The sequence below is a fragment of the Ammospiza caudacuta genome, chromosome 3 (genome assembly GCF_027887145.1).
Source record: "Ammospiza caudacuta isolate bAmmCau1 chromosome 3, bAmmCau1.pri, whole genome shotgun sequence".
In the NCBI taxonomy this organism is placed as follows: Eukaryota; Metazoa; Chordata; class Aves; order Passeriformes; family Passerellidae; genus Ammospiza; species Ammospiza caudacuta.
Window position 1 is genome coordinate 34,075,998 of NC_080595.1, and position 22,938 is coordinate 34,098,935.

The 22,938-nt window shown below is 36.5% G+C and overlaps 1 protein-coding gene across 3 annotated transcripts in view; it reads right to left on the reverse strand.

Annotated features, from left to right (window-relative positions):
• ZFAND3 (zinc finger AN1-type containing 3) overlaps positions 1-22,938 on the reverse strand; it is a 135,520-nt gene that overhangs the window by 40,733 nt on the left and 71,849 nt on the right. For all 3 annotated transcript variants that reach the window (XM_058800989.1, XM_058800990.1, XM_058800991.1), the window contains exon 4: positions 7,130-7,309. In XM_058800989.1, the coding sequence (XP_058656972.1) occupies positions 7,130-7,309 (180 nt within the window). The remainder of the gene's footprint in view (positions 1-7,129; positions 7,310-22,938) is intronic.

Below are 22,938 nucleotides of genomic sequence, written 5' to 3' on the forward strand. Positions count from 1 at the left end.
ATGTTAACTGCAGCCAAGCAGTATTTGTCCTGAGGATATCTCTAAGTCAGGGCAACTTGCTGTTTCCCTTTCCTGAACTCTGTAAAGTGAACTGACTCCACTCAGTCAGAGCCTCCTATGCAGGAAAAAAGTTCAACACCAAGGTGTTCAACCCCCTCTTCTTGCTGTTTGGAGAAGCACTAAGTTTGAGCCCAGAGGACACCATTACATGGGTTTGAAGGGCACTCAGAAGCACATTGTGCAGAGAAACAGATGCAGAATGGAGCAAAACTAAGTTAACACATGAGTAAAAAGTTTAAATTACAGTAATACATTGAAACAATTTCAGATGCCACAAAACCTGCAAGCCAGACAATGAACAAACATGAAAAATACTGAATCTCAGTAACATTTGATCAGGGCAATGTAAGGACAGAGGAACCTCTCTTAGAGCTTTTGGTACTGTGATGGCTCCTCCAGATAAGCCACACTGACCCCTTGAATACAACAGGCTGGCAGAAGGTAATAATTAAGAGCTGAATTTCCTTGGACAGCAGTGTTCTAGCCAGGACAGGAACAATTTCATGCCTATTTGCAATACAGGAAAGAACCCACCTCGGAAAACCTGTCCAAATCAGTAACCTAGTTGTACATTTCCTGAACTGGGAGAGATTTAATCTAATTAATCTACACAACTGAGTATAAGGACAGTCATTGATTAGGAACACCAATACATAAACAAAAGGAAACATAAATATATAAGTTTAGTCTGCACAATCAAGCTATCCTATCTTTAAAGAAAAAAGGCAGAAGAATTTTATAACACTTAAGAACTGCTTATTTGCTGCAGAATGGGCAAGATGCATGATCATCTAAGTGATGTCATTACTACACAGATAAGAGGATTATATCACATTAAAATGTTTTTTTCTAAACTCTAATTTTACAAATCAGCCTTTAAGTACTTTTGTGGATTTTTTTCTGCATGAAGCTTTTGAGTAAGGAAATGAAACCTGTACTGCTTTGTTGCTGAATTGATGGTAAATTTAACAACTATAATGAAGTAAAGGGAGACAGGATTCGGATTCCACCTTCTCCTTTACTATTGTCTCACTGGGTAATCTGTTTTTCCTCAGTAACAGATGCTATATTCTCCTATTCTGTAGGTGTAAGTTGAACTGTAAAAAGTGCTTTTGAAACCAGCAGTTAAATAACATTTTTATAAACAATTTCATTTAACCTCAATAGCTGTGCAGCTCTAACCCACATTTTTCCAATGTGACTGTGTTTCTGTTTTGTGTTCCATGGGGTCCTTTCACGCTAATAAACAGGACCCTAGGATACACAGTCTGCTCTGCATGTGAAGTGACTATAAATCAGAAGGAACAATTAGCAGTGGTATAACATCCCTGGTCTTCATTATGTTTCAAAATTATCATGCCACAGACGTGGAAAGATGTGCTCATTTAATAAATCTTTGTGCCAGACCTTTGCTTGTCAGAAAACACAGATATTTTCTTTATATGAAACTGAGACTGCATGGAATAGATGGAAACTTACAGAAATATCTTCACCAAAGAAAAGATGATGATGACACTTATTCAAATTTCTAACTGCCTTTATGTCCTGTACTGGCACCTAATACTGGTGGCACTTCTCAAAAGAAATAGCCCACAACTCAATATGGTTATACATTTGATAGCATTCTTACAAATTCCCATAAGAAAAGTACTTGCATTGCTATTGAAATATATGCATTTTGTGACAAATATTTTAAAAAATCAGATTCAATGATAACCAAATTTAATAATGTAGTTAATTTTAACATTAAAAACAGTACAAAAAGACTATTTGTAAATAGGTTCTAATGAAAGCAAGGCTAAAAATAAAAAAATCCCAGACAATGTAAAACAACTTTTACTTTTATCTAATTTAATAAAAGCAAAAGCCTGAGAAAATAGCTAGTTCTTGTTCTGTGGCATAGAAACCCAAAGATGCCTATAACATCAAAAACCAGACAGGTGCATTTCTTATATTAGAGATGTGTCCACTCTTGCTTTGATACAAGACACAAAATTGACTACAATGAGAAAACACATGACAGTCTTGTGAGTTGATAAAGAAAATTAGAATTATTCACCATCACCCAAGTTGCAGATTTCTCAGTTATGTTTGGCTATAGGTTTAATTTAATACTGGGTCACATGGGTCACAAAGGCTTCACTGTAGCCCAGCACAGTTTTGCCAGTTACTGCATTCTTTTGAATCAGAGAAAAACATAAAAACTGGTATTATTGAGAATAAATCAGGTTAGCAACAAAGCAAATTACTTTCTACAACCATGTGTGACAAGCAAGACAAAAACAGGCAGCTAGCTTGGTCTGTTCATACATTTACTAGTTCCAAAAGTGGGTATGCACGTAACCTTCAGTCAGAGATGAGCCAGAGAACAAAGCTCTCCACTAACTGAATTAGGAAACAAAAAACAAAACCCAAACCCAAAACAAAACAAAAGCACAGCCCCTACACCCCAGAAAAAAAAAGGAAAAAAGTCAAAACAAATGAAGACAGGAAGAACAAAACTGACTCCTATTGCAATAAGCAGCTAAATTCTCACAGTCAGGTCATTTAAAAAAGTATGCAATGAATAACATCCAAGAACAACTGTCATTTTAAAAATCACTCTCCTTAAAAAGCACAAATTGAAGTTAAGGATGCCATCATAATAACTCAAAATATGAAGTATTTTCAGAGTATACACAGAAAAGCTGTCATCTAGAACTCTACTCACAAACCCAGGCAAAATACAAAAACTGTGAAGTTGTAATAAATTGGTAGAAACCTTTTGCATAGTGTCAGAGAAAAGGCCATTCAGCAAGAAAGGAGCAAAGAAAGAATGCACTTGTTTATCCATTTTTCACAAAGTTATGTTGAAAAAAATGACATATATTTTTATTTTATTCCAAAGAGAAAAAATACCATTACTTTTTGAGTGCTATAGCCTATGTGGCTTTTTACACAGTCATGCTTCAGCAAGCAATAAAATTCAGAATATAAACATCCAATAGGTGCAGTAGGAAAAACAATCTCTCACCTTTCTGCCAGATATCTCTTATAGAAGCCTACTGCATCTTTGTCTAGGACTAGTACACTTAATGTACATTAACTTCACTAATATTACTCCATCATTGGGGGTATTTCAGTGCTTCCACAACCCACAAATGCTTAATAAAATAAAGATGTTATAAAGCATTTTCCTAACCTTATCTTGCAAATTTAAATGTTCAAGACAAAGGTGTTTTCATTTTGATGTGCAATGGCTCGAGTTCTGAAGGGTATACAGCAACTAACCAAAATTTAGAGACATCCAGTCATGAAATACCTTTGTATTTGGGCATCTAAAACTCAGCCCACAGAGAGGTAAGGTGTGGTCAGTGATCATCACCATCTTTCTGGGCTGAAATCTCCAGTGTATTTTCTGACATTCACAGCAGTAATGGTCTTTGTTTATCTTCTTATAAATTCTTCAACACAGGAATGAAAAGCATTTAACTCTTTTAGAAACAGCAGATATTCCTTTTGTCCTTTTTCAAGTGTAGTTCTTGCTATTCAAGAAGGCCAAGAAAAGTTAAGCACATAATTAAAATAAAATCCTGTCAGCTGAAGCTAAAAACTACTGAAATACCAAATCTGATCAAGCTGCCACAGTCAGTGTTCTTCACATTGACATTTCTCCTGTCACATAACAACACAGTAATTTCAAACCCGCACAGAACCAGCTTTAGCTCTGCTCATACAGTGACAGAAAAATGATGTGACAGCCCCAAAGAAAGCATTGAAGGCCTGAAACTAAGCAAAATTATTCCATGTGCAGTGTGACCTTTTCTCTACCAAAATACATAGAACCTTGCTTAATAAACTGCCTTTTTTTTTTAAAGAATGTTGGGGGCTGAAGGTAAGGACAGAGAAGTGAGGGCCATTGTCAAATCCATTTTTTCCTCTCTGCTAAAAATAATCAAAAACCTTGCCCACCCAGTATGAAAAGGAAATTTTTGACAGAGGAACTGGCTGATATAGTGACTGATGCTAAAATAACTACCATTAGGAGCTCCTAAATGAAAGGAGGACATGGAAGGAAAAATGTGAACAGATTAAACTTATTTGCACATAAAGCAGCAATAGAACAAAAGTTAGACTGATTTAACTACCTGTTAAGAAATGGATCAGTAAAATCCATGCAGCTCTAAACTAACTACAGCTATACCGATATCAATATTACTCTTTGTCTGCAAGTTTATTTCAGAAAATTTACTGCAACTGGAGACCTGAAAGTTTTGGAAAGAAACAGGCAACTCAAGAAGTATACCTGAAGGGGGAAAAAAAAGAATTCCATACAATTCCCCCCTCACCAATTTCAACAGAATTTTTTAAAAAAATCACTGATTAGTAATATTTCATAAAAGATCAAACACATGTGAAGGAGGGCAAAAAATTACTGAAGTTGTGTCACTGTCTCTGTGTATAATTTTTTAACACATTTTTGTTGACTGTTATAACATTGAGAACTACTGGGTATAAATTTTTATCTCATTTTTGTTGACTGTAAATATAATACTGAGAACTACCTTTCACCTGTAAGGGGGAGAGATACTAGAAGGCACAGCAGCCATTGTGGTAGGTAATTCTTCAGAACTGAGGCTGGTGGGAGATGGAAAGTCACTACAACCTGGTTGCATATGTAAGACACTCAGGAATGCAAAAACCCACACAAATGCTTGCACACTGCCAAACTGAACTCCTGAAAAATATAGTTCAAGGAAATTTTCTCTTATATAATTCATTCTGTGATAAAAAAGAAATAACTATTTAAAAACAAGTACAAAAACCCTTTCACTTTTTCTGATACAGAGTATGAACACGTGATTGCTATGGTTTTCTTCAGTTGTTGTAACATAAATGACTTTAATTACCTAAATGACTTGCTGCAAGTCATTTTGTCCCCTCTGTTTACCCTGTGGACTCAAGTACTGTGGCAAATGCCTTGATGCAAGACTCTCCTCAAAATCTTGAAACGAAGGAGAGGTGAGGGGAATGAAATATGAGGATCCTTCCCAATTAGATCAATTTTCCCACACTTGGATAAGGATTACCACAGTGATTCCATACAATGATTTCTGGTGAATTACCACAATTCTATTCAGAACAGAACACAGCTGTATGCCATCACACACAGTGAGAAGTATCAGTCTTTGAAGAAAACAGCTGTACTAAGAGCAGTGCATACTTTACAGAATATGCTGCAAAATAAATAAATATTGCACAGAAAAAGATAACCTCAAACTAAAATCCACAAGACATTTAAGTCTGGGCATTCTTCATTACAGGAAAGAACCTTGCACAATGAGGTCATTATCCATCAGAAAATCTCCATCTGTACATAATTATTTCTGATAAATGATATTATGCTTCATTAAAGAAGTAGTGAGGATGTGAGAGAAGGCAGAGCTGTAAATAAATCTCTCCACTGTATTTCACTTAAAAACATCCCAGCAGGAAGTCAAAAATAGAGTTTTTTTAATAGGCAATATTTTCCAATGCTCTGCAGGCTGTGCTGCCTAATATCCATCACGTTCAGTGTATGCTCACAAGCTCACAGCAATTCACAATGAAGGACACCATTTAATTTCTTTCCCATTCCTGCAATCACCTTCCCACTTAACCAAATCTTTCTCAGGCACAACAGAAACACTTTGTTGTAACACAATTTCATTTCTACCTGAACAAGTTTTCAGGAAAGCTGACATAGTAAGCACTACAGAAGCCCCCTGTGACACTGGCTAATACGTGAGCGAGGTGCTCCAAGTCCCCTGCACTGTGAAGGCCCAAAGGTGTTGCTGGAGCATAATGTGCTTTCCTGAATTCCCCAGGAAGCTTGTTTTAAGGACTTGTTTTTACAGCAGGGTACAGGTTTCCCCTGAAGAAGCACTGAACAGAAGGAAGAGATGGAAGGGTGGTCAGCAGCAACTGTGTACACAAAGCAGAGACAAGAGTTACACGGCAAGTTTAGTCTTATGACAAGTGCTCCACATTAGAGCACTTGTATTTCTCACAATACAAGAGAGATAACATCATCACAGTTTAAAAATTTTACTTTAATTAGTCCAATACTTTGTCCACAGCCAACTTGCATAATTAAAAACTATTCATACCTGTACACAGAATAAATACTTGGGCAACTCAGCAGAACCATGCTAAGCAATTAGTTAACACAACTGAAAGCAAGATGGGTTAGTCCCAGTGCTTTATCAACATTGCTATTTCCAGCAGTTGCCTAAATGCTCACGAACCAGTGTAGCTCTTGCAAATTCCCTACTGAAAAACAAGCATATTCTTGCAATGTGTAGATGTGTTCACTAGCCACAACCTAACATAATCTCAGCTCAAGGGGGTTTCTCTCCATACAGCACCTTCTAAAATAAATCTACTACTGGAGAAAAATGAAGCTACAAATTACACACTGGAGCTTAGGTTGTAGAATGCAGATTTTACAATTCAATATATTAGATGCAAGATGAACTTTATACAGAGGTTTAGAATAATTTAAAAGTAAATTTTATCTCACTGTGTTTGCTAAGCATTCTAACTTACCTTCAGGGAGAATTTTTGCCTGATAGTTCAATAAAGACAAAAGATAGGTCATGAAAGAAAAGATAAATTACCACACAAAACAAGTTATATTTATATGCAAGTAACAATCTAGACAAACACACATTACATTCAATGTTCTGTGCAACTACAGCAATTAAAACCCAACCTGTTTAAAAGTCAAATTTCATAAGATACTGGTGTTGATGCTACAATATACATATAAATTTACCACTAATGTGAGGAGTTTCTCACAATTAAATTCTTTCCCATGCATCAAATAGCTTACATATATATAAAATACAATACATCAAATGTGAAGTTAGTTAAAAACTCCTATTTGTTCTTCAGTTATAGCCATCAATGTCTATTTTGTGAATAGCCTCTAACCTTCCCCCTCACCCCAAAAGCCAGGGCAATAACTTCCACAGGAAATCAGTGAAACATAAACCTGAGTAAAAAAGTTTATGCCTCCTTTGCTTTCACCTAGGACTCGTGCACTTACATTCCTCTTTGCTGGGTGAAGTTACATTCAGTTCTGTCAAAAGTTGCTGGTTGGAGTTAGCGGCCTGCGTGGTTAGAGAGGTATTGCTGTTGTCACTGTTCGTTTCCCCAGAGAACAAATCTGACTGGCTGTTGCTTGTGCTGGGAGTAGAGTCATCGTCTGGCTGTTTCTTCTGGAAATCTAGCAAAACCAAGATTTCATATGTCACCACACTTGCTCAGTCTAATCATCAAATTTTATGCAAAAACCCCCCTGTAATAAAAATAAGCTCAAAACACTGCCAGAGGTATCATCACTTTGATAAACACAAACAGCGGCCTTTGAGTTGTTCCTTCAGATTTAAAATAACTTAAAAGTTATTTGTTGGAGAAAAAACATTTTCAGAATTCCACAAAGGTCTTGTTTCCCCAGCCATCCAAGAGCATTCAAAGCTTACCACAGCACACAGTATCATTTTTAAAAGGGTTTACACAAAGCACCTACAGAAATATAACGGGAGCAGACATCCAGTGAGGGAAGAACCAAGGCATGTAATACAGCACTATGGGAATGTTACACTTTTCACTGCTATTATACAAAATCCCATCAGAAACAGTTTTGGCAAAGTCAGTGTAGACATCTACAGTGCCAGGTCAGCAGGGAGAGCTGGTGAGGATTGCCTCTGCATCACTGGCTTATGGGTATTTGGGGTGGAATGTGTGGGAGGAAGTGGGTGGAAGTTTGGGGTGTTTCCTCCTTCCTTCACTTACTCCAACACTGGCACTAAAAGCTACCCACTGATCTAAGAGCAGAGAGTTAGGCATGGAAGGTAAATCACTAAAATACACTGAAGATGTGTACAAACAATTTGGCTTCAAAGTTTTCTTTTTTTATCAGCAAATGCCAAGTCACACTTGTCTCCAAACTGCCCCCATAGTCCAAATCCCATGTGTTTGCCAAATGCCACCCTCCAGCTTACATTGCCTCCAAACCAGATTCAGGTTTCAGGGGAAATATTTTCAAGTGCAAATTCCTCACTGAAAGCTTCTTCCCACATCTACAGTCCTGATATATGATTGATTATAGCATTAGTCTACCAGCTACACAACTGGATTTCAGTCTGGCACACTGCCTCTGGGAAGCACACGTGCCAACCAAGTGAATTTTGGTTTGCTTAGCATCTAGCTCTCTCATGTCTTCCTTGTAAAAAGACAGCTGAAGTGCACCACCACTTGGTATCTAAGTACATTTTTTTAAAATTACATACAAGGGTAGAATTTATTCAATACATAAATACATAAATAAATCAATATTTAGTTGCTCATTATTATGGCATGACAGAGAAGAAAACAGAACAGTCTATAAACATTTGCAGATGATGATGTGTTAGAAACACAGGTTGCCAACATGACTCACTGGGATTGGGAAGCACTACAATCAAACAGCCCCTGAATGCTGATTTAGGATTTAAGTGATTTGTCAGAAATTAAGCCTTAACTTCTGCTGGGGAAGAGTCAGCCAGAAGTCCAGATAGGGGAGGAGCAAACTCAAAGCCAGGGAGGAGGAGGGGGAGGATGAGGAGAAGGAGGGAGAAGGTGGCAGACAGGAGATTATCCACCTCCAAAATACAGCTCTGAAAAACCAATGGGAAGCTTTTTGTCAGGGATGAGTTACAGGACTCAGGAAGATGTTCTACTCAGGCCTCACTAGGTATCAACAAAGTCTAACCCAAATTTGGCTTCTGGATTTTATTTGTGTGTTTGTGCAATCAAGAAGGCTTCAGACACTTTTCTGCACCAGCCACAATCAGGCAGCTGCAGCAATTTTAACAGCTCAGAGCTGCTGCAGCAAAATCCACCACAGCAGTGAAATGCTCTTTGCCTCCCTTAACCCATGACCTGTTCAGAACTAACTTTTACTCAGACTGCAAATCAATTAACTTTCAAAAAAGTTTTAGCCTGCTCAGTTGAGTGGAACACAAGAACACCTCCTGCCCTCGTTTTAGCCCCTCCTCCATTACAGACAACAGTACTTTAGAAAAGCCTTAAGACTGATGATCCCAAGCACCCCAAACACAAGAACTGTAACTGAAGCTTCCCTTTCAATTTCATCCATGTATTGGGGGGCATTTGGTTTCTGTAAACCAGGACTCTCATTAACACAAATAAACTGCAGATCACCTTGCTCTTCCTGCAAGCACCATAAAAGTTGGCAGTATTTCCAGTAGAGCTCAGCCTGAATAAATCCAGTTAAGCCTTAACTGCTTAACAAATAAAACAAAAATACACACATGATACAGGCAAGACCCTGGCAAGTTTTGAAAGGTAAGCTTTATTCTGATTAAAATCAGAATGCAATTCTATTGACACAACAATGACCTCACCTAATAATCTCAACAAGGACAAACCAGAACAAGAGTTGGCAAGACATTAATCACAATCTGCAGAAGTTCCTATTTAATTGGAAAGGCATGAGAAATACTTTAATTTAATTTTTTTTTTTAATTTTTCCTGAGACTTTCACTATACTAGCAAAATCTGTGCCAAAACGCACAAGGGTGACTCAAAGTCCATGAAACCAGTACTGCCCATTCCTAGTTAACAAAATGCATCTTTGCAGTTTTTAACTCAAGACTCCTCCATTTGTTAAAAAAGATGTTTTCTTTTTCCTCTCAACATTGTCTCCCTTTCTCCACTGCCTTCAGGTTTAGTGGGTTTCAGTTTTAGGGCTTTTAGGGTGGCTGTGGTGGGGTTTTTATGTTAAACTGCGAAGTATCCTGTTGTTAACAATATGGTGGAGTCAACATCAAAATAACACATGACAATTTGCTCTTTCCTGCAAACATGAAGAAATAGTAGAGGGAAAGATCTATCAATAAATACTGCATGAAATACTGTCAATAAACTATTACTGCTTGGTAGAAAAGCTGCTAAGAATAAGAAGCTGTCAGCTGCTTCAAGCTCCAAAATCCTTTTGCTTTGTTGAGTTCAGGGGTTACACAGCCAGTATCTCAAATAGTTGAGCAAGAGCAGAGTATCTCAGAGCTCTCGTGCACTGGATATTAATACTAAGAGTGTTATTTTTGTTTTATTGCTTAGTATTTCTTTGCAAACAACAACTATGTGAACAGACAGACATGATTCAATCACTTCATATTCTATAGATACAATGAATTCTAATAGCTTAGACTAAAGAAGGCAAGAAGCTGCATTTGTTTCCAGACTTCAGGTAAGACGTTCTTTTGCAGGACAATCTTTTTGCCCATTTTTATTAATAAGATAACATTAAGAATGAAAGCTGTTGCCTTTACAGTTTCTGATTCTAGCCCATAAAATTGGAGTTGTCACACAAAATCACACTTTCTGCACAACCTTCCAGCTCAGTTGTCCAGTTACTGTTACCAGGTTATGGCGAGCAACCTGCGAGAGCCCATCTTCCCAGCATGTTCATTTCACCCACTGAAATATTTAGGACATCCAACCACTTCCGCCCCTAAAATACTTGATTCTGTGACACAGGAAATCAGACAGTCCAAATTTCAGTATGTAGCCTTCTTTAGCCATCAATATCCAACAAAATACTGAAGAAAATCTTGAGTTCTGGACTTTTGCTTAACTAAGGGCTCTGTGACTAAGCAGGAAATGACCCTTCACAGCTTTTGGTAACTTCTGTGATTACAGTCAGTTAAAACTTAAGGCAATGGTAAGTAAGAACATTATCAGCATATCACAAAGGTTTCTTCTAAAAAAGACAGGCATGTCAAAGTACCACATGAAATGACTTAACACTAAGCCCGATTGTTTCTTCATTTGCACTACTGCTGTGGCATAAGAAATCATGCCATCTCCAAAAATCTCCTTTTGGGTTATATTGAGAGTCTAAGTTACAAACAATTCCTATTCTCTGACCTAAAACAGATGTTGTATTAAAAAGAATAAGTTCATTCAAATATGTGATGAAAGAGATGTCAGAGTAAACAGCTTGCTAAGGGAAGAAAATCAGTCTTTAAAGTAATTATTTTAACTGAGAGAAAATATTACACTTCCTTACTCTTCAATCCTACAGTCCCCATAACTTAGCAATGTGAGCTAGCAAAAAAGTTATTTGGAGAGTGTTAGCTTCTTACACTGCAGTAAATGCACAATCTGCATGTTTTTTATTCCCAGAGCAACTTGTTCTTTTACAGAGCATAAATTAAGGTGTTGGTATAACATCAAATGTCTCCAGTCCATTAGTATCCCAATGTACACAACAGACTTACAGTATTCTTCTCAGAAAACAGTTCCAAAATTAAAAGTTCTGAGAGTACTCCATAGGAATGTTATGACATTGAAACTGCTACTGTGAAATCTTTAAATTATGGCCTTTTTTTTTCTTTCTTCATGTGTCTGTTCACAGAACTGAGAACAGAGAAACTATTCACATATGGCCAGGGAATAGTACTGAAAGACCCAAAGATTTTATTTACCTATTGAGAACTCTTTACTAACTTCTCTGGTTCGTAGCTTACTGAAGGCATTTCAAGTGTCATTCATACATAGCTACTTTTTGCATAATAAAATAAGGTGGGATGGATAAAACCTTCACTTTCAGTACACACTGAATGTAATCTAGAGCTCCAAATAAAGGTCTGGCAATAAAACTACACTTGGAAAGAGAAGTTTTAGCTTTTTTCTTTTTAAATAACATGCAGACAGAAAGATGCATTAGCCCACTTGGAGAATAAACACAGATATCTGGCTATTAGGGGAATGCACCATAGAATACCGACAAGCATTTGCATAAAGAGGTGACAAACAAAGTCATAAAAAGGTATCAGAGGTATGTATTAATTATAGTAAATTATATTTATAAATATATAAATATATTAGACTGCAAAGTACAAAATTACAATTGCAGTATATTCTTATATGAACTATCAGCAGATCTCACAGTTTTCACAGTACAAACTACTAAAAGAATTAAACAGTAAAAATACTAGAAAGGTGATTTTCTGTAAAACAACCTTATTAAGAGTTATGAGCATGTATGATACAGGAAAGCTATTCAGCCTCTTAGGGGTTTTATTCATAAATACATTTTATCTTTTTTCAGCTTTTCTTCATGAAGAAAAACTGAAATGAGGTCTTTATGCTAAGTTATCCTCTATGATTGCTATACTTTTAAAAATTGCAACACATTATTAATACATTTCAAATAACACTGAGCTTTGCATATTGCATACATAGAGTTTTTCATAAGCATTTCATTGTCTTTTCAAATGAGCAGAGAAGTATTACAAAGGCAAAATAAAAAAGATGCATCTGCAAGGGTGGAAAAGACTGAGACAACACAGCTGCAATTACATGTATTTATCACTCAGGAATAAGGACCAAGGTATACAACACTGCCTTATTTGTAAATCTCATGCAATGTATCAATATTTTGGGGATTTAGCTTGGTGGGGGTTTTGTTGTAGAGTTTTTGTTTGTTTTGGTTGGTTGGGTTTTTGATGGGTGGGAGGAAGTCTGATGATGATGTGTTTTGACCTGGTTTTCTCTCCAAAAAGACATTCCCTGCTTAAATATGACATTCCATAATAAACCTTATTTTCCTTGGCTCAATAAAATGATTCTTCCCCAAAGTTACACGAACCTCTAGATTTGACTACCAGATTTTGCCTATTATTTAGCAAGAAAATTCATGAATAGCAAATAAGCAAAGACTATTGAGACAACAAGCAAGACCTTCAACTTAAGATCCAGGTCATTATTATATATGCAGACATGTTTTTAAGGAAGGAAAATGCAGTTTTGTACAAAAGGATCTACAGCAACTGTATTAGCAGGGCTTATACACACTGCAAAACAGACATGAAAAAAATTGTCATTTTTACAGCATATGATCCCATAATTTTCAAAGCAGTTGTGAAATACTAAATTGATGAAATAGGAATTTCATTATCATCTACAAAGTATCCCCTGAGAATGGCTACCCCACAGAACAAATACTCCTTGCTCTGCCTGATAATGACAATTTGCTTACTGTAGCTATTTCAGTACAGGAACAAGGTCACTGAAAACTTCTGTACCCTGGTGTCACATTTCCCATTCTTACATAAAGTATTAGGCTTACGTTATTCCAACTAAAATGTCATTACTCGAGAAAACTCACCAACATAAAAAGAATAAATATTATTGACTTTTACAGGATCCAAAGTGCTGAAGCCATGAAGAGCAAACTCCTATTTTAACAATCCACTTTAAATTTCCTGTTAGAGAACCCCTAAGATCCACAGTTAGCATTCATACTTTAATTTATTATAGAGTACATAGAGTGAAAAAGCTCTACTTGAAGGTACTATTGCATTGCAAAACCTAAAACTAGTGAGGGGCTGGCTTATACAGCACCTGCATCTGGTAAAACTTGGACGTGAAGATAATTTAATACCCAACTAACTGACATTCTACAGATTCTTGAATCTGTATCAAAGGATATTGGTAATAGACCAGTGCAAGGGTAAAGCATGAAATATAACTGAGGAAGACAAAGAAACCACTCCATCATGACTGCAAGAAATGTTTTATTTTTCAATGACACATGGAGTGGGTATTCATTAGGAAGAGCATATACTAGAGTGGACTAGTAAGAGACCAACTGAGTGGGCAACTTGCCAAGGACTCCTACAATGCTCGTTTGCTAAAGATGGCAATCTCAACAATTTTACCAACTCCAAGAAACAAGACAAGCAACTCCATTACTTAATAGCCAGGAAAAGTAAAATCCTGCAACCATTTGAAGACCCATCTGGCACGCAAAAAGAACAAACATTTAACATGATCTGAGGGTAATACAGCAGAGATATAACAGAATTAAACATGGGAAAATTTTTAAAAACTACCTAGGGAAAACATCTAAGCAGCTGTGATCTGTATAATTTGCTCTCAAAAACAACTTGGAAAATGTGTGACGTGGACATTTTACAACAGACAACTCTAGAAAATGCTCAAAAAAGCAAGCATAAAACTGATTAAGGGCAGCACACAACCCCTAAAAACTGCACCTCTATTATTCCCCTAAATTTCAGTATGTTTGTCACTAGAATTCCTTATTACTATCCCTTCATGAAGCAAAGGGATTAGTAAATGTACAAGTTTGAACTAAATTCAGAGTGATGAGACATCAAAACTTATGCACCTAAAGGGGGAGAAGCATTTGTTCTGGTGGAGGAAACTGACCCATGAACCCATAATCCAAGCACTTTGCAAAAGCAGCGAGTCCTGTGAAACAAACTTATGAAGTGAACTTTTCAAGGTGCGTTTATTATAAATGAGAGATCTTGAAAATGGGATTGTTAACTGACAGAATTTAATTACAACTCATCTTTATTCTGGACACATAAGAACTATTATTTTAATAAAAGAAATGTTTCAATTAGCTTTTCTTATACTGGAGCTATCTTTCAAGTGACCTTACCATGCCCTTTCCAATATCTAGAGAGAACCTTCCAATTTCAAGACACATGTCTATTATTTTTTTAATTAATTCCTCCAGTCTAATTTATGTGATTCCAATTAACATGTACATTTGCCTCATTTTCTGTCAATAATAGTCACATTTATGGTTCAAGCATTCCCAAATGCTTCACTATGTCATAAATTGACAGGATTTTTCACAAGGGACCAAAGGCCTCTGCAGCAGATTAAACCTTGCGTAGCAGTAAACCACTCATCAGTTTCCTCACCCATGAGTTAGGGCATCTTAATAACTACCAATACTGAAACTCTCAAAACATCTCCCAGAACTGCTTATTTATCAGATTCTTTTCCTCTGAACAGCCCAGAGGCTGTTCTGGAAGAAAAAGGAGAGCAGGCACTCCCATTTCCTGGCCTCATTTTCCCAGAATCAACCAAACACTGAAATGTGTGTATGTAAGGAAGATTTAGTATTTTCCCACTCTTTAGGTTTTACCACCAAAGCAAAGAATAATGAAGTATAAGCGGTAATCTTCCTACTCTTCTTAATCTTACTGCAATCTGATGCTTTTTGTAATACACATCTGCCTTTCATACAAACTAGCTACAGGAAAGCCTGGAGAGGAAACTCCCAGTCTGACAGTCCTCAGTAGTTGGGGCAACAACTTTGCAATGGTTAGAGTTTATATGACACCAATCTCATTGGTAACTTCAATAATCCACAATAATATGAAGAAAACTGTTCAATCATACTAGTGAGAACACTCACTGAAATCTCATCTACCCCCTGCTGCCTTGGCTCCAAGCTCCAGAGTTTATTAACTATGCAAGGAGCCCAGAAGCTTAAGGGAGTAGCTGTAGTCTCCCACTTACTGTCTCCTCCACCACATTCTATAACAGAAATGCCGGAGAGTAGCGTTCAACCTGCCAGCAACAACAACAAAAAAACAAATCAAAAAACAACCAACCATCCAACAAAAAAAGGCAAGAGCTCAGGGACAAAGAAAAGAAAAGGTAACTTAGGTTTATAAATCCCAAAGCTCAAACACTAAAAACTCTCCCTAGTTGTGGTTGCCACAAACCACCATGTTACATTAAATTTTGACTATGGAACACCATGGCTCAGAAACCAAGCCCGTACTTAAGCATACCATGCCTATTCTCAGTGAAGTTTAAATATAAATATTTATTTTCCAGTCCTTTAGGAACTAAAGTATCAGACACAGACATCGAATGCCTACATAAAATAAACACTGCTTGGGCCTCTCTGTGAGCAACAAAACATGACGAAGTTTTGAATTAATAAATGTTTTATTTATCTCTTATTAAAATAGTCTTTTAGAAGAAGGCATTAGAAGTATTGAATATAAGTCAAAGACAACAATAATTTTCATTATTAGCAAATTGGTCCCAAAGAAAAAAATCTGGAACACATCTCAACATTTGAAACTGGTACAAAATTTATTACAAAAAAGTAATCTATCGAGTTAATATCTGAAGTTCATGGATTTTTAAGTATTTTTTTCCTTACAAATGCTAACAATTTTGATATTGATGCTTCTTTTAATGCAAAGAAACCAGAGAAGTGTCAAGAAGGAAAAGGAATAGAAAAACTGCTCTCCTCAGAATGCTGCATTCCTGTCCCCTCAGTGAAAAACACAGATAAATACACTTCTCCTCAATTCACCTTATTTTTAATTAACAAAGACATGAGAGCTTAAAGCATCTCTTTTAATGATGAAATCATCCTTCTGCTTGTCAGTGCTGGAGAATCATTGCTGAAATCGCCTAAAACACCCACTCTTGTCTATGTCTGTATTTCCATATTAAGACAAAGTACAATAAAAGTGGTGTAAGAAGAAAACAATCCTTTTGCTTCTCATATCTGTGATTTGTCATCTAATGTGATCTGACTTCCTGTGCTATCACTTCCAAGTTAATGCAGATATGGAAAAAAACCTTTCACCAGTGGTGCTTCCAGAGCTCTGGCTTGCAAAGGGTTGCTAGATGGCTCAATAGGTGTGAAATCCCTTAAAGGGGAGTCTAAATAGCACTAAAGCAAATCAGAGCAGTGATGTGCTGACCTTGAACAATGCATTGATTAAATGCTGGTAACGCTGGGATCCTGCACATAAAAATGGGCTTCTGTAGCCAGTCCTCCATGTCTAAAGTTTTGTTTCTCTGAGTTTAACAGTGTCATAGTCATGGAATAAGGACTCCTACTCATGAAAATGTCCCAGATTTTATGCTTTTCAACTGGAGCCTTGGAGAAGATTTACAAGGTTTCCCAGGTTCTTCTATTAATGACATACAAAACAAAGCTAAAAGCATTTTGAGTGTTCAGCCTGGATGGGGGGAATAGGAGCAGGTTTCACTATGCTGTGAAAGAACAACACGAAAAATAATGCTTCCTAAACAGAAAGGAAAAGAAGGATCAAAAATGTTATTCTCACACACTCTGCTCGTTTGCTACACTTTCTGAAGCATAATGGGCATGAAAAGCAAGGAACTATAATATGCCTTCAAGAAGCATTTTAAAGCATTCTTGTTATGCCTAAACAGAGCTAGAAATAACAATTCTACAGCCTTTTTGGGAGCTCAGATGCCTGATTGATGGATTGAACCCATCCCTGTTCAGCTGATTAAAAAAAAAAATCGTTGAAGTAATATATTTCTTGGCATTAATACCCTACAAGATAAACTGTTAACAGCAACCCTTCTCCTCCAGTTAAGGTGGCTAATTGTGTTTCAAGTACAAGTAATTATATAGATATTACTTTGGAAACTAACTGAGGACTGGCATGTGGAATTAAGACCAAGCAGCTAAATATGAATAAACTAAGAGATTAATTAAATTTTCAGAACGAGCCAAATGATTGCTAGAAGCTATGAGCTGTTTCGTGCATACTGTTTTGATTACCTGCTTAAAGCACCAACATCCACAGAGCCTATTCCTACAGCCCAGCACAAATGGCAAAATGCAACAAATCCCAGCAGCAAGATGGGAGGAGAAGAAAGTATGGATTACCTGACAAATTCAGAGTGAAGGGGGTCAAGCAGCCTAAATCTCCCCCACCATACCCAGAGGGGAGGAGACTATGAATGCAATTCCATTATCCTTTTAAAAAGCCCTCCTAGCCCTTCAGCAGCAGTGGCATTCCCACCATGAAGGTTCCAGTCACGGTGTGACCGAGCAGACTGAACTGTAATATCTACCACCAGAGGGAGGTGTTCTATTAGGCTGCATTTTCCAAAACCTTCTTTCCCTGCATTGATTTCTATTCTAATCATCTGCAGCAGAAAAAAAGCGTTTCCTTATTTCTGTAAAAACACTTTTGAAGAGTCTCTTTTTATGTATATCAATTTTAGAATAAGCACTGCTATGGCAAATTTGATTATTTAACAGAAGCAACTTGGTAACTAAATCCATCCTTTTCATCTCAAACAATCAACAAAAACCTTGCCCTTGATCCTCTTTCTGACACATAAAACAAAGACAGCAGAAACGCTCATCTTCCATATGACTGGGGACCATTACAGATTTTTTTTTCCAAAACACAAACTACATCTACTTTTCTTCAGTGAGAAGGGAGGGAAAAAAAAAAAAGAAGAAAAAGAAAAGGGAAAAAAAAAGCGAAGTGGCACCACCTTGCTGTGCAGCACATTATCAAACTTGAATGATAAATTTTAAATTAAATAGTAGAAAAAGAGATATAGTTGCAGAAGCAACTGATGTCATTTCATCTTTGGTAAATTCTGCTGTATAAATCTGTGGGAACAACCAGTAATGTAGTTTTCTAAGAGACAAGGAGTGGTACCAACAATGTCTAACTGTAAGAATTTAATTTTGATAGAAGTTTGAGATGACTGAGGCAGACATCTCTGGAAAAACAAAAAACATTCAGAGTGCCAACACTAGCAAAAAACCAGCTACAATATACAGTGCCTAAATGGCTCTCTTGAAATACCCATTTCTACTGAATACAGTAAGAAACTCAACTATGCATGGAAAAAAAATTAATCTCACAACCCTGCCATCTTGCTTTACAGTTTCTCCTGTTCTGCCTAAGTAATAAAAACAAATCCCCTGTCCGAGGGAAAAAAAAAAATACAAGGGTTGAAGGGTTGTATGTTTCCTACAGAACTGAACAGGGAATACATGCAACACTCAAACCAGTAAATAGAAATGCAGATGAAAAACAGAAAACAAGGATTTCCTGTATCACTTCAAATACAGGATACACCAAATGCCAGTCTTCAGGAGCAGAAATCTGTCATCCATTGCATTGACTATTTCTAATTAAAGTCTGCAAGTTCTTCAATATATGAACACTAGATGATAACTTTTATCAGGACATTATCCAATGTTAAATCTAATCTTGCTGGAGAAACAGAAATGTATCTATGAAAAAAAGGGGAGCAAAGCACTTACCCATTCAATAGATTTGGCTTGGAAACAGTGACAGCAAATCTAACTTGTAATGCTCTGTGATTGATGTTCCAGTGTTTGTCCTCATCTAAAATGCTGTAAGGTAACATTTCAATCCTGCCTAATTGTCTGTGCATTAAAATACTGGAGGCAAACAACTTCAGAAGTTACAGTTCTGAAGTATAGATTTTATTCTCTTTATCATACACTAGGACCATAGTGACATATATAAAACCAGATATATTTTAATGCCTAAAAATAAAATAAGCTTCAACAAAATATATATTTAGAAAAGGTAAAAATGAAAGAAATTTTTTTCTACATGAAACAGGAGCAATGGAACCATTAATTTTATTCATAGTATGGGCTTGGGTTATCTCTAGAAACTGGTTAAACACACAAGATGTTTCATATATTTATTCAAATAAAAAATAGGCTGCACTAGATATTCTGGAAGACAACATCAGGAAACATCTGCTTTTCTATTAGTTGTCCAAGGTTTCTGTAAACATTAGTACATTAACATTCACAGCAAATAAAAGTGGCAGCTCAACTGAAAGCAGAAGTAAAATGAAGGGATTTCAGGTAATTAAATCAATCCACAGCCCAATATTTGCATTTTTCTTTTCCTAGAACTAAATTCTAAGCTAATGCATGTTTTCTCCCACACTTTTAATCAAGAAATTAAATTGTAGACTTGCATGCTAACTATACTGATATTCCATAGGAACTCAAACTCTGAATCTCAAATCTTGTTTCATAAAGGCAATTCATCTGCAAATCTCCTGCAGTCAATTTCACAGACTCAAGAGAGTTGCTGGTTATGCCTTGTCTTCTTCCTGCCAAATTCAGCAATGACTAAGAACATATTAGCACTACAAACCCTCTGCTATGAAACCCATATATTCAATTCCATCAACATACTCCCTTGCTAATTAATTTGTGACCTCTACAACACACTCTGGGACTTCAATCTATAATCTCCTCCAGTTTCCAGTTCAGAACATAACTCAATCTTGACTGCAACACCGGTCTGGCTTCTTGCTGCCTTCATTTCCAAGTTCCCCAGGCTATACTAGAATGTGTCAGCTACATCTGAGATAAACAGTATGATTACAGAAGCTGAACTTTCAATTACAAGATTTCAAGACCTCATACTTAATTTAAGCAAGAACACTCATTTTTATGTTTTGCAGACATTTACAGTAACAGCTGTGCTTCTTCTGCTTTGCCTGGTCTGTCCCAAGTTGAATTCTGCTCTATTAAATTATCAACAACTCAAGTTCTGGTTGTGATGCTACTTTAATTAGCAGATTCAAATTTGCACATTTAAAAGATTTTTTTTAAAACAGAGACAAATAAATGAGTAGCCCAGAAGGGACCATGGTGGCAGAAGTGGCAGATGAAATCCAAGCTTGTGTAGTAGGTTCAACTGGATTATTTCAAGCTGCTTTACATTGAGATGCACACCATTTAGAGTGGAAAATGTTACATGCTATATGACTGAAGGTTAAATTACTGTTTACTGTTTAGTGATCTTTTCAGCATTATCAAATACACTTTCAGTACTGTTATATTTTTATAACCATTTTTAAGGGTATCCAACTGTCTTTAGAGATAGGGAACAGCTATGCATAAGGAAAATTAAGCTACTAGCCCAATTTCATGCTGGAGATGCATGACAAACTCGGGAAACCAACATTCATTTCAAATTTAGGAAGGGTTTCTTTGTTGAGTATTTTTAGAAATTTTGAGAACAGCTTGCCCTATTTGCTTAGTCTGGCACCTTGGTCACAACTGGTAAGAGGGTGTTGATTAGTCATAGCTTTGGCTGGCCCTGTACAAACATTACTTTATTCAAATTAATGAATTATTTAGGAATTGCTCATTTGTGCACAGGAAACAGTTTGAGAGAGCAAGCAATGTTGTAGCAAAAAATGGAGCTGAGGAAAGAATGACAGAAAAGAAATAATACAGCTCCTCACTGTATACTGTGTGAAGAACTCAATGTCACAAATCAATTAATACGAAAATTCAGAGAACAGCCATTGAGTTTGTGAATTGTAAGGCTTGTTGTTTTTATCTTGCTTAATGATCTTAGTCCTTCTAGACAAACAAACCTGTTTTTAAAAAATATTTTTGAAAAGGATATCACCCAGCCCTTCTGAAAAGAAACAGCACTTGTAACATCTTTATAAACATTACACAATACTCAAGTAGTTTGTTATTTTGCTAACAGCAAAGTGACTAGCATAACTTTAAATGAAGTAATGCCACAGCTGACATGTAGAGCTTTTCAGTTCCTGACTTTTGCTCTCCTTTTCCAGAGAACCCTGAAGCAGCTCATTATAATGTATGGAAAAATTACTACTGTCTGATTCTTGAGCTACTTACTCTTATTCTTGCTTTATCAAACCTGAAATCTCTTTCCTTCTCCACACTCCCTCAAAAAAGTAGTTTTAGAAATGTGAATCTTATGCTCCCTGGTCAACTTAAAGATGATATACACAGTCAGTATTTCCCATCAAACTTGCTTCACAAGAAAACTACACAGTTGTATTGATATGAAATGCCAGGAGAAAAACTGCATCAGCCTGAAAATCTGCAGCAGCCCCTCATGTTGAAGACATGGCACTCACCTCAAGTATTTCCAGACTAGTTTTCATGTCAAAATTAGGTGGCAGAAAAGCAGTGACTTTTTAAAAAGCATTACAGTCACAAAGACAGCTAGGACCAGGCTTGTCTGTAAAATGCTGGATTCTCAAGTGTTTTGTTTAATTCATGCTAAAGACTGAGGCAGACATTGGTCACTGAGGAGTAATAATTGTACATGCCCAGAAATGACATTGCCAGCAGCCTCTAAATTCAAGAGGCTTGTGATTTTCTGCATTAGCTGCCTTCTAGGTTTCTTTCAGAAAGAAAAAGGTCTTTCTATTGCAGTGATACACATCTTCTTTTCAACACTTAGTTTTAGGGAGCAGTATCAGATGTTATACTGATGGATACTTCATGCATTTTCTTTCCCCTCCTTTTTGATAATATCCCAAATCAAATGATATCTTAAAGACATTATACAAAAGGAAAGTTAAGACTACTGTAGGTCGTATTTGCATTGTCTTCTCATGTAAGAATAATTCTACTTTCTTTTTCTTTAGGTTATTCTCTCACTTCTGTTATCAAGCACAAGTGGAAAAAAAACCCGTGGCTAGAAGCAAATTAGAGCAACTTTATTCTTAACCTGCTGAGAGAGCAAACACATTAACACCAGGCAAATGCAAAGCAGTCCCAATGCAGCTGAATCTTGTCAAAGCAAGCATGCAAGAATTATCACATTTAAGAAGATTTTTTTTAAACTGATTTTTACTTTTTACTGAAAGTTCAGTAAAGGTACAGAGCTATTCTTCTGCTATTCTCAACTCATTCTCATAGTTTCTTTAGGAAAACAAATCTCAGCCTGCTATTCTGATGCTGAGAAAGGAGAGTGTCTATTCTCTTTACCTGTTCAATGACAACAGAATGAAAGGCTTTCATCAAATCTCATGAGGTGAAGAACAGAAAGCTGTAGCTTTCCACCTGGATGCCTGATTAGTACTAAAATATCTTCAAAGACATCTGCTTTTAAAAATAGAGGTTGATAGCACAGCCTCTCTACGTTAATACAAAATTGCTGTCTAATTGAAGTTCAAATGAAAGTGATCCAGAAGTGCCAAGCTAAAACTACTCTGCAGACTTTTGTCTTGCTTAGAAAGTTTTACCATTTTTCACAAGAAGAGGAGTTGAACTCTCTATACTGTGTTATGTCATGGATCTATCATTGATGCCTAGAAGTTCCTTGGGGACTCGCTCAGTTTTTCAGAAGGAGTCAGATGTAGAAAGTCCACAACTATGAACTTCTCAAAGTTTTAATCAAGAGGTTACATGATTTGTTTAGGCAAAACTTAACATCT